Source organism: Girardinichthys multiradiatus, chromosome 9, assembly GCF_021462225.1.
Source record: "Girardinichthys multiradiatus isolate DD_20200921_A chromosome 9, DD_fGirMul_XY1, whole genome shotgun sequence".
Classification (NCBI taxonomy): Eukaryota; Metazoa; Chordata; class Actinopteri; order Cyprinodontiformes; family Goodeidae; genus Girardinichthys; species Girardinichthys multiradiatus.
The window spans coordinates 24,889,571-24,902,338 of record NC_061802.1 but is presented as its reverse complement, the minus strand read 5'-3'; the positions used below and the strand labels follow the sequence as shown (position 1 = coordinate 24,902,338).

Here is a 12,768-nt window from a genome sequence, read left to right as displayed (position 1 = left end):
GGAGCCGTGCAGTTTACCCTGGGCGGCTAACGGCCCCTGTGCCATAACCTGGCTCAGGCAGCGGGGACATCATTAACACTTCACTGGGCCTGCAGGACACACACCCATCATCCAATATACACCACCCACTGCCACTAGCACACTGGGAAAAATTCGAGGAACAGGGGAGAAATAATAATCATAGTGTCGATAGAGACACTGTGCTCAATGATCGGCTTTTAAATTGGGATATTTCTGGGATTTTTCACTAAAAGAGAAGGAGATTCTGTTTAAGGGTTATTCTAACCTGAGGAGAACTTTTTAGTGCTGATTATGAATAAAAACAGAAGAGATTTTATTTTGGGAATTTGGTGTTTGTGAGAAGGTCATGTAGTTGCCTGACCCTGAACAATGTGTGAAGGAGTGAGAGGAGGCTTTCTAAGAGTAACGACCTTGCCTTGTCCCAAGGAAGACATGTGTTAAACACTCCTACATCAGTCTGAGAGCAGCACGGTTACAGATATTGTCTCTGCTCTCGTTTATTTGTCTGTTTAAAGATCTGCATCTGCCATCTGGCCTGCCTCTTTAACCGGCCGGCTGTTTTTAGGTGTGAGAGAGAAGCAGGCACACACGGGAAGCTTTATCACACATTAAGGAACCAATAGGTAGGTGAACCTTTCTGGTAACATGCACTTATAATAATTTGTTGAAAAACCTTTTGATTCAATTTCACCATTCAGTGTTCACCTGTAGGAGTTTATTGGTATTCTACATCTTGACTGGGTTCTATCTTGCCATTTTGTCATGGAAATGTTCTCCAGATCTTTCAGACTGTGAGGACATCACTTGTCCACAGCCCTTTTCAGGTCACCCCGTCATTGTTTTGTCAGATTTAGTTCTGAATTCAGACTAGGTCAATACAATACTTGAAGTCATTCTCTTGTAAATTTGTAAATTGTGTTGCTGTGCAATAAAATCTCTCTTCATCCGCAGATTTCTAGCAAATAGATGAAGGTTTTGGCTCAAAACCGATTGGTATCATGATTTCATCCACAGTGACAAAAAACTCCAGTTTCATTTTTTTGAAAAGTAATGTAGTGGCAGCATGATGCTGCCACTACATTTCATGTATGCTGTTCTTTTGGTGAAATGCATTGTTTTTGTGCCAAACATAATGCATATTAAAGTTGTGGCCAAACGTTCAGGTTTAGCCTGATCAGTGTTGTTATCAGCCTCCCAGACCAGTTTCTATCTAGTCTTTTCATCAGTTTTGGAGTACGATTCAATTTTGATGTTGCTATTGCCCATACTATCTCAAAGTATTGCTAACTACCTTTACTATGCCATAGTATATATATAAAATAAATTGGCTAATTTTACATAATTTTCCTGACCGATCCCTTTGTACACTGGGATCCTTTTGATCCTTGGTTTCCTCCCTGAAATCTAGTGTCACAATCCTATGTTGTGTTTGGCTGTATCTTAGTTCTGTATTCAGGGTTTTGTGTTATTCCTGTTTTCTTAGTGTTTGTGTTTAGTTATTTCCTCGTGTACCAGTTTTTCCCTAAGTATTTATCCTGTTTTTATTTAACATGCTCCCTCAGTTACCTACAGGTCCTTCTCAAAATATTAGCATATTGTGATAAAGTTCATTATTTTCCATAATGTCATGATGAAAATTTAACATTCATATATTTTAGATTCATTGCACACTAACTGAAATATTTCAGGTCTTTTATTGTCTTAATACGGATGATTTTGGCATACAGCTCATGAAAACCCAAAATTCCTATCTCACAAAATTAGCATATTTCATCCGACCAATAAAAGAAAAGTGTTTTTAATACAAAAAACGTCAACCTTCAAATAATCATGTACAGTTATGCACTCAATACTTGGTCGGGAATCCTTTGGCAGAAATGACTGCTTCAATGCGGCGTGGCATGGAGGCAATCAGCCTGTGGCACTGCTGAGGTCTTATGGAGGCCCAGGATGCTTCGATAGCGGCCTTTAGCTCATCCAGAGTGTTGGGTCTTGAGTCTCTCAACGTTCTCTTCACAATATCCCACAGATTCTCTATGTGGTTCAGGTCAGGAGAGTTGGCAGGCCAATTGAGCACAGTGATACCATGGTCAGTAAACCATTTACCAGTGGTTTTGGCACTGTGAGCAGGTGCCAGGTCGTGCTGAAAAATGAAATCTTCATCTCCATAACGCTTTTCAGCAGATGGAAGCATGAAGTGCTCCAAAATCTCCTGATAGCTAGCTGCATTGACCCTGCCCTTGATAAAACACAGTGGACCAACACCAGCAGCTGACACGGCACCCCAGACCATCACTGACTGTGGGTACTTGACACTGGACTTCTGGCATTTTGGCATTTCCTTCTCCCCAGTCTTCCTCCAGAGTCTGGCACCTTGATTTCCGAATGACATGCAGAATTTGCTTTCATCCGAAAAAAGTACTTTGGACCACTGAGCAACAGTCCAGTGCTGCTTCTCTGTAGCCCAGGTCTGGGGAATGCGGCACCTGTAGCCCATTTCCTGCACACGCCTGTGCACGGTGGCTCTGGATGTTTCTACTCCAGACTCAGTCCACTGCTTCCGCAGGTCCCCCAAGGTCTGGAATCGGCCCTTCTCCACAATCTTCCTCAGGGTCCGGTCACCTCTTCTCGTTGTGCAACGTTTTCTGACACACTTTTTCCTTCCCACAGACTTCCCACTGAGGTGCCTTGATACAGCACTCTGGGAACAGCCTATTCGTTCAGAAATTTCTTTCTGTGTCTTACCCTCTTGCTTGAGGGTGTCAATAGTGGCCTTCTGGACAGCAGTCAGGTCGGCAGTCTTACCCATGATTGGGGTTTTGAGTGATGAACCAGGCTGGGAGTTTTAAAGGCCTCAGGAATCTTTTGCAGGTGTTTAGAGTTAACTCGTTGATTCAGATGATTAGGTTCATAGCTCGTTTAGAGACCCTTTCAATGATATGCTAATTTTGTGAGATAGGAATTTTGGGTTTTCATGAACTGTATGCCAAAATCATCCGTATTAAGACAATAAAAGACCTGAAATATTTCAGTTAGTGTGCAATGAATCTAAAATATATAAATGTTAAATTTTCATCATGACATTATGGAAAATAATGAACTTTATTACAATATGCTAATATTTTGAGAAGGACCTGTAATAGTCATGTTCACCTACACAGCTGCTATGAATTGACTATAAATATACTCATCTAGTTACCATGCCACTTGTCACTACCCTTTGGCACACTGTTCCAGTCCTGGTTCCATTTGTGTCTTTGTATTATTGATGAAGATATATTGCATCTTGTGCATGCCTTCTTTGGGTTCCATTTGGGTCCTGCACCAGCACCTTATATGAAAACTATGGCTTTAGCTAAGATGCGCAAAAAAGAAAACGTCAAGAAAGTCCTGATTCAGTTGAATCTGGTTCACTGGAATTGATGGCAGCTGTAAAGCGCAGAAGCTTAAATCCTAAAATTAACTAATAAAGTACTGGTTTAAGGGAGTGCACACTTATCCAACGAGGTTATTAGCACATTTTTCTTGAAAATATTTTTCAGATTTGTTGTTTTTCAGTTGTACTGAATAGGACATAAGTTACATTAAAGGTAAATACAAATATTTGACGTTTTAATAAGGTGTATACACTTTTAAGAGCCACTGTAAACTTTCATCAATATTTATTTTTATTTCTCAATTATCTGCTGGGGTTTCAGGCTCTGTTAGTACAGGAAAAGCCGGTGATCTCCCACAGTGTTCCTTCTTCCCCGTTTCTTCTTCTTGGCTGTGATATTCCCAATTCCCTCATTTCCCATCCCGTTCCCGTGTCTCACCCTCTTGTTCCACACACACACTCAAACGACACACGCGTGCAGGCTCACAGCCAAATGGCTGTTCATTAAAGACAGGGACCTGAGGGGAAGCAATCGTCTGAGCGACGGAAATTGCGTGTCACATTAGATTAGCAGTGTAAAGCCTCTGGATTGGCTCCGGGGAATAAGGAATTATTTCAATTACATTATTTCAAAAAGTCTTTAAGCAATACCAATACCGATAAAAACAAATTAAGAGTGATTTGGGCTGATTTGTGGTGCTCTGAGCTGCGCTTTGTGACAATGTGCTGGAAATCAGATATGAATAATGCAGATATTACACTGTGTAATGTGTTGCTCTTGAAAGCAGATTATCTGTGACAAATAACTCCAATGGTTTGCATTGTGTCTCATCAAAAGGGAATATTTCCAAGTGTCAATCATACAAGCAGAGGGAACTGCTTGGGACTGTGTGAGCCACAGAGAATGGAAAACCTCATTCAGCTGCCACTCAAACCAGCAACACTAACACACACACAGCATTGTCTGGAGCGGTTCAACTCCTATAGTTTCTGTGCCTTTGCAGGTGAATTCAGCTGATTTTGGGTAATAAAAACTACAGACAGGGCTGGTCCAAGGTCTAATGGGATCTCAAGCAGGCTTTGATTTGGGGCCCCTCTCTTCCTGTTAAGAAAATCACCGCCAATGTTTAAATAGAGATTTGGCAGAATCTTGGAGATGGTGCCACATTTATTTGGCTGATCTGAAAACCAATTACGGAAATTGGTTAAAATTTTATTTCAACAAATTCAAGCATTTATGGGAGGCCACAGTGGCTTAGTTTGATTATGCCTTAGGCTGGCACTGGCTACAGGTCATAGTGATATTCGACAGTATAAATAAAAGTGTGCTGTGTCTGATTCCACATTCCCAGAGTATCACTTGTTGAAGATACTATGGTGTTGTGGTTTTTCCCATGCTTTATATGTTTTTGGGTCAATGACATCACAACAAGCACAAGTATAGAGCTGATCAGCTGGCAATAGTCAACATTATGGCTGACAAGTAACTTTTGACAGATTTCTACATAACCTCTGAAGCATTTCCAGTTCTATTAGTGTTGCAAGGGCTTTAATCTAATGGATCTGAACCAGAGTTTGACTTAGATGACCCTTAACTCATGATGGATAGTGTCATGGATGGCGAAGATCATCCTCAGAAGTTTTACTGGTACAAATCCTGTTATGCTCCTGTATGAATTTTCCACTGATGAAATAAGCAAATGTTGTATTCTGCTTGTATTACCTTAGATAGGTACATAAAGTGCCAGGACAGCATACAGTCTGAACTCTTACTGCTTTAGCTTAACTAAGCAACTTTTCTCTCTCTGACCTGCCGACAGCATGTGTTTTTGTATTTCTTCCCCCTAGAATGATGGTGATGATAACACTGCTGGTGCAGATACTTAGTAAATTAAACTGGAACCAACAGAAAAAAACCTAATGTAAAAACTTGCAAGCGTTTTAACTAGGTCAATCATCAATTATGTAGGTTTAACTGTTTTAAATCACAACTAATTTTTCAGAAGCACATACTCACCCTTCGTGGTGTAACGGGGTGAGTTTGTGTCTTTGATACAGGAGTGAACAGGGTTCGATTCCTGGTTGCATCAGAAAGGGGATCTGGCTTAAAAACCTCTGCCAAGTCACTGTGCAAGTTGTACTGACTTGCTGGAGACCCCAAAGGAGCAACCGACAGACTCCTCCTCCACTTACTCAAGTAAATGGTTACATTCTAACTATTAAAACAATGTTACCCATTTAAAAAGAAATAAAAATTCAGAAGTTGGTTTGTGAAAAATAATATGAGTACAATACAAAATTTAGAATAAATATTTCATATCTTTGCTTGACAAAGTGGGTAGTAAGACAAATGCATTAGGGGCTCACCCAGCGCCACCCATTGAAGAAAATGCTCAAATGAATTCTGGTTGTAGCCTTGTGTGATGTCAGCATTGGCAAGTGCAGGTGAAAGCTTTTATTAATAAATAACGATTTGCAACCAAATTATAAAACAAATAGAAAATGTTGTGCTCAAGGTGGCAAACCATATTTAAATTGATTCTGATTGAATTTACAGTAAACCCTTACAGGTAGCTTTAAAGTTTCTTTTGCCAAAGCTGTAGGTGTAGGTGTTTCAGGTGTAGGTGTTTCAGCTTAAGCGAGGCCAAAATGTTGGATGTGTCCATAGGCAGGCATGCAGGTCTCAGAGGCGGGGGAGAGGGGAGGTGGGAGGTAAGGGCGAGATGTGGGGGGGCTACAGAGAAAGAGGGCAGGGTAAAAGAAGAGGGGGGTGATTGTCACACGGAGCGCAAAGACCAACAGAGACAGAGAGCGACCCGCAGCCAGTCCACTCAGTGCTGCCTTCATCCTGCAAAGACAGACCCACGCTGCACGGCTCTGAGCTGCGCGCATCTCAGCTCTGCGCGGAGTAAAAAAAACTCAAACATCTGGAGGAGGACAGAGAAACCCCACTCTGCTCTGCCCCGCTGTTTTTGTTTTTGTTTCTTTTATTTTTTATATATATTTTGCGTCAGTAGAGAAAGTGCAGCTTTTCTAAAAAAAAAGTTGAAAGCAGTCAGAAGGAAAGAGTTGAAGCCGAAACAAACCGCGCTTTGGGAACTTCATCACGGTAAGTACCGACTCATTGATGGGTCGTGATCGCACAACTGATCACAGCTTCATTTGTTATAATTGGCTTTTTGATTGTCATGTTTTCTGTTCTGTCAGCAGGTTTCCGAGTTAAATAGTGCGCTATCGCTATAAAGAAAACTTTGTTTTGAAAGATAGTGATGGAGAAAATAAAGAGATTACAGGAGAAATAAGGATGTGCTTGTAATTATTTTAGCATTTATGTTTATAAAAACATAATACAAACAACGCACATTTGTACATAATATGCGCGGTGTTTTAGGAGGGTCTTTTTAGTCTGTTTGGGAAACTTTTCCTTTCAGGAAATAACAAAACTTCTGTCTAACTCATGCAAGGAAAAGTCTAAATTGATTTTATATCTGAACTAATTTCATTTAATTCGCGAATTTCTCATTTTTAAATTCCGACATGTTAATGTAAAACTACGTTTTCCTAATTTGTGAAACTATTTGTGTTACGTGTTTTGAAGCAAAAATCTTTTGGAAAAGGTTTTATTACTAGACTCTTACCCTCTTAAAATGTCTTGCATCGATTAAAATGTACAAGTCCTTATTGATTTACAGACATTTCTAAGACATGACAGAAATCATTTTATTCGCATATGCGTTTTTATATATATTTTTCTCTGTAATCTAATCGCTCAGAACTTACTTTTAAGTTAACATTTGCAAGCTCCATCTCTGTGTGTGTTTTATTGGCAATTTATTCGGTCGTAATTATTTACAGGCTTAGTAGCCCTTTTCCAACCCACGTATTTGGTTGAAATTAACTTTAAATCTGTGATTGTAAAAATGCCTCTAACATATATCTGACTCATTTAGAAGTTTCACGTAAAATTCAATAAATAAACCATTTGCTTACAGACCAAAACAAACCAAAGACAGTTTTTCTAAGAAACATATCACTATTAGGGGTTTTAGTCTGTTGAAATTTTGTGTTTTGTTGTTGTGGATTACAATCATTTGTTTGCAGATAAACTGAAAGATTATTTATCTTTCTTATCTTTATATATATCCTTTTCCATTTCCCATCTTTGACAACCCACTTTCTCCCACTATGTGCCTCAAAACCACCAGCAGGTAGGTGAATGGATCTCCACCGCCCCTTCAAGATGGACAGCCCCTCCTATCTCCCAACTCCCCTGGCCTCCCCGGCCCTGATGGTCCTGGCCTCCACAGCAGAGGCTGGCAGAGATGCCTCCGTCCCCTGCCAGGCGCCCAGGCCTTTTGGGGTTCCGGTTTCTGTGGAAAAGGACCTTCACCTGCCCTTTCCTTCACCCTCCTACACCTTCACCTCTATGTACCAGCGTCAGGCTCCCATGTCGGGCACCTTCCCTTCCCGGGACTTCCCAGCATCACTGCTCCATCTGCATCCTCAATTCACCCCTCCAAACCTGGACTGCTCTACCCTGGGCATGCTCAACCACAGCGGGCTGGGGGCTTTTCGGCCTTTTGCCTCCCCACAAGAGGAGAGGGAATCCGGGGGCTACCAGTCTGCCTTCATCCCCGCCAAGAGGCTGAAGGGCTACTTCCCGGAAGTGGAGGGGAAGGAGTTTGACTTTGGACCCTTGAAAGCTGTGGAGGAGACGGGGAGGAAGTTGTTCTCCATGTCTGGCCTGCTGTCTGATGGCGAGGCTTCATTGAGCCCGGAGGAGCGCAAAGAACACAGTGAGTACACACACTCGACTTAGAGGAAGAAAAACGTATGAAACATTCTTTATCTGTATAAACATAGACACTGACACTCGACTAATGTCTTTACTGTGAATATTGCTGGTTATGATCCTAAACGTCATGCTCACTCTGACCTGAACACATCCCCCACAGCTGCATTCAAGAAAAATATTGTCTAATTAGGAGTCTGTTTACAGGGTCTCAATTTCTCCTGACTTCTGCACAAATAGATTGAACAGTGGCACTCATTCAGTTTAGTGATCATTAGGCACATATGACCATTAGGCCTATTGGAAGTCTGGCTTTTCTGCACAAATATACGGTAGTAAATGTAGGCCTGACACAGGAGGAGTGAAAGCGGGAACAAGTGACAACCTGTCAGAGATAACGAGGTGGCAGAGACAGAGAGGAAGGGATGGAGGAGGAGAGAGAGAAACACAGGGAGAGAGACGCACGATGTGCTTCAGCCCTTCCCTACCAACGTCAACCCTCAGCTCAATACGACCGCCCACACCAGTCGTCTGATTTGTTGACAAATGAGTGGGAGAGGTGTCAGTCAGCACGGCGCACAGGGGAGAGACGCTCCTCATTACTCCCGGGGATAATTGCCCGACGACGCGGGGGCAGAACTCTCGCCTCAGAGGGAGACTGGGAAGGGAGTGAGTCAGGGAAGCAATGCTGGGCATGATGGGAAATCAAACCCTCTTCAGCGGCGTCCGCCGAGGGGAGCGCCTGACAGATGAAAGAGACAAGACGGAGCTGAGAGAGGGAGAGAGAGAGCACCCCAAAAGGCTCTGGAGATCAGAGGGGGACACCATCGAAAATAATGACAATGAGAAGAAGGGGGGGGGGGGGGGGGGGGGGGGGGGGGTGGATTCGCTTTCTCACACAACCTAAAGAACCTAAAGAAAACTTTCATCCCACACATAAAGGGCGGGAGTAGGGATGAGTTGTCTTAAGAAAAGTTTGGATTCTGTGTGTGTCACTTTGCATATGTGCATGTCTTTGTTGAAAGTTGCTGATTTTTGTCGCCGGCTGGTGCCTGACTGATGGGGGGCTGGGGAGGTGGAGTGGCAGTGGGGAATCTCAATATGGAATTTTAATAAGGCCACGAAAAGAAAAGATGCCAGCCAGCCGAGCCGGCACGCTGGTGTGAGAGGTGTGTCTGAAAAAAAAAACTGTTTGCTTTGCTGCACTCATGCATGCTCAACCACCTGATTTTGGGAGCCTCACTTGGAGGGAAATGGTGACAGGGACAAAAGCCAGGATGGAGAAGAACAAGGACAGCATCGCTCCCACAAATATATATATATATATATATATATATATATATATATATATATATATATATATATATATATATATATATATAAATCTAGGGTAAAAAAGACGATTCATACACATTGGAAGCTGCTTTTCCAGCTTTATCCAATTAGATTGAAGCTCAGGCAAACTAAGAGCTTTAATGCAATTGAGCTCCCTGCACTTTTCTGAAACTGACATACACTTGTTCCTCTTGACTGGTTAACAGACAGTCACTTCAGGAGAAAAAGTCTTAAGTGTTAAGCTTGAAATCTTCTTTGAGTATGAGAGTTTCTCCTGCTCAGGCACAGCAGCAACAATAGGGCCAGAGACTCAAACTGAACTGAAAGCTTAAACTAACAAAACTTTCTCTTTTAAAGTTTACTTCATTGGTGAAATTACTATCGGTGGGACGTTTTTGCGTTTTGTTGGAGAATGCTCCAATTAGGCCTATACTCATTTTGAACAGTTCTGATTTTTCCTGGACTGGACTTTAACAGGGGTTTGAAAGAGCTGTTGCCCTGGGGCCTAAAATGTATATGTCTTTATTTTGCAATGAATGTATGTTACACTGCCTTTTATGCCTCTGAAGAAAAAAATAGCCCAAAGGGCTAAGGGTTTTTAAATTGTTGGATAGTTAAATAGATAACCAATATACAACTATCTGAAAATAATGATGTCACAAACTCAAACCAACCGTTGACCCTGAGCACATCAAGCATAACAACAGCAAGGTTAAACCACATATACCAGGCATTCTTCTTCCTTGTTTTCATTGTATTTCAGCAACTCGGTTACATAGTCACATTCACGCCTGTTGTAGTAACATTTTGGATATTTCTATTTGTGTGGAAAGAGTTGTTTCTAGAAGCAATGCTGTGTTTATAAGAAACCTTTTAGGAAGGGCAATGGTTGTTCTAGAAAAGCTCTCTTTTCATACATGCAAGACCTGCAAGACATGGAGTTAATGCCTACCTAAATATAAGTCTATTGTACTTTGCATAAAAGTGCATAAAAGACACCTGTATTGGTAAGAAACCAGCACTGGCTGTTGCCCAGGAGGCTGCATCCTCCACCTACACTGAAACACAATGAAGAAAAAAAATGTTATGCAGGTTCCAACTGAAAATTAAGATATTGCAAAATTACAAAACTATCCCCATTTATGCATCAAAGTGCATGTCAGTGTTTTTAGTCTTAACGCGTGTGAAAGATAAAAAGTCAGATTTTTCACTTTTTTTACTGAGCACTGGTCAGAGATGAACAAGTTTAAATAGGACAGTTCCAATCTGTGGCTGATTAACTGGTGCATCTCTAATTTTTCTTACTTTTTGTGTGTTAAGAACTGAGCTGACTCTCTTAGATATATTCTTCAAAGTAACTAGTTGCTTACATTCAGAGATCAGACTATGTTTTATAACTTTGTATGTTTCCAGTTTATAAAGAAATCTGTAGGATTCTCGTCAAGTCCCTAACAGTGGAGACATTTGACCATGTATTGTACTTTCTCCCACACTTTCATGTCAGTCCAGCCAACAAGCAGGTACATGACACCTCCTCCCGCCCACCTTGTGTGCTATCGCCAGTGGCTGTCTCTTCCTGTCCATTTTGGGTCTTTCTTCTGTCGACATTCCCATCCCTGACTCCCCTGTCCTCTGTTTTTTATCAGGGAAGGGTCTGGGATGCTCGGTGTGCTCTGACAGCTGTTCAAACAGCCATGCTCACTGGAGCGAGTCATGCTTATTTTCCTCAGGGAGATGCTTTTTCCGCCGCGGGCTTGAGCTGGAATGAAAACGTTACTTTTAACAGAAACACGAGTTGGGAAGCTTGAGGAGCCGAGTGGCAAAAAAGACACGCCACGGCCACAGGCTGCTTGGATGTGTGTGTGTGTCGGCAAATCACAGCAGAGGAAAAGCTAACTGTGATCTGCGATAACTAGAGCCAGATGTGTGAACGCCACTTTTTGTTGTGAAGTAGGACCTAATCGCCCAGCTTGTTGACGTGTCTGACAAATACATTTACAAGTACTGCTTTCACACAGGCTAGCATTGCACAGATGTGAGTGGACATTGCTTGCATAAATGAGCATATACTGATAAAACTACTAATGTGGAAGGAAACTGGTATGCTTTACACATCGCACCATCCTGCACATTTGAAGAAATAGTACTTCAATTCAATTCGATTCAGTTTATTTACATAGCGCCAATTCACACCACATGTCGTCTCAAGTCACTTCACAAAAGTCAGGTACATACATTCCAGTTAATCGTAACCATTGAACAGTGCAGTCAGATTCAGTTATTTATTCAAATTGGATAAAATGTTTTTCTTGTCTAAGGAAACCCAGCAGATTGCATCGAGTCAGAGATTTGTACTTTCCTACACAACACCATTAAAAACGCAAACACTTTTTTATTAGACTATTGTAGCTATAAAATGCTATGGCCATTAGAAACAGAATAACAAGACCTTGTTTCACAGTCGGTTGAGTTTTGTTTGTTTTCCTTCTGTGCATGTGGTTAAATGGACCAGTTTAGGTACAGATTAATTTTTTTGCCATTTTGATCATTTTTACCCCTGTATATCGCATCTCTGAATCTGAAAATCAAAATTATTGTAGAAATAATACGATTATTGCTTTGTATTTAACTTTTCCACCTAAGTCAGGATTGTTGTCGCTGCCTTTTCGCTGAGAGTGAGAAATTTCTGAGACACTCACCTGGTTTTCATAATTTTGCTGAAAATAAAATCCCACAGGATGTTGATAACAGGGAAACAGGCATGATCACTCAGTGTGCTAGTGTTCTCCATGGTTAGTTATTCATGGGTTGTTGGTCCAGGAGTGCAGCTTCCCTCCAGAATCAGTATTACATGTAATCATCTTAGATTAGCCACTGGGATTATCTTGACTTTAAGGTTTGAGGGGTGAGATCTGATTATAAATACAACTTAAATCTGTTATTTAATGTGTTAATTTGGGGATATTCCAAAGTATTGTGTTTGTGTGTGAAACATTGTTGCTTTGAAATACCCCTAATTTCAGAGCCTTGCAAAAGTATTGATACATCTAGAACTTTTTCACATTTTGTTACATTACACACATATACAGGGGTTGGACAATGAAACTGAAACACCTGTCATTTTAGTGTGGGAGGTTTCATGGCTAAATTGGACCAGCCTGGTAGCCAGTCTTCATTGATTGCACATTGCACCAGTAAGAGCAGAGTGTGAAGGTTCAATTAGCAGGGTAAGAGCACAGTTTTG

At 41.4% G+C, this 12,768-nt stretch overlaps 1 protein-coding gene across 4 annotated transcripts in view; it reads left to right on the top strand.

Annotated features, from left to right (window-relative positions):
- The first annotated feature begins 496 nt into the window (after positions 1 to 496).
- The window catches only part of rnf220b (ring finger protein 220b), a 52,791-nt gene continuing 40,519 nt past the window's right edge, over positions 497 to 12,768 (top strand). For 2 of the 4 annotated variants that reach the window (XM_047374160.1, XM_047374156.1), the window contains exons 1-2: positions 6,203 to 6,506; positions 7,603 to 8,193. In XM_047374160.1, the coding sequence (XP_047230116.1) occupies positions 7,614 to 8,193 (580 nt within the window). In that variant the 5' untranslated portion in view covers positions 6,203 to 6,506; positions 7,603 to 7,613. Of the gene's footprint in view, positions 645 to 6,202; positions 6,507 to 7,602; positions 8,194 to 12,768 lie in introns of those variants that run through there. The other 2 variants (XM_047374158.1, XM_047374159.1) reach the window with 2 other exon arrangements.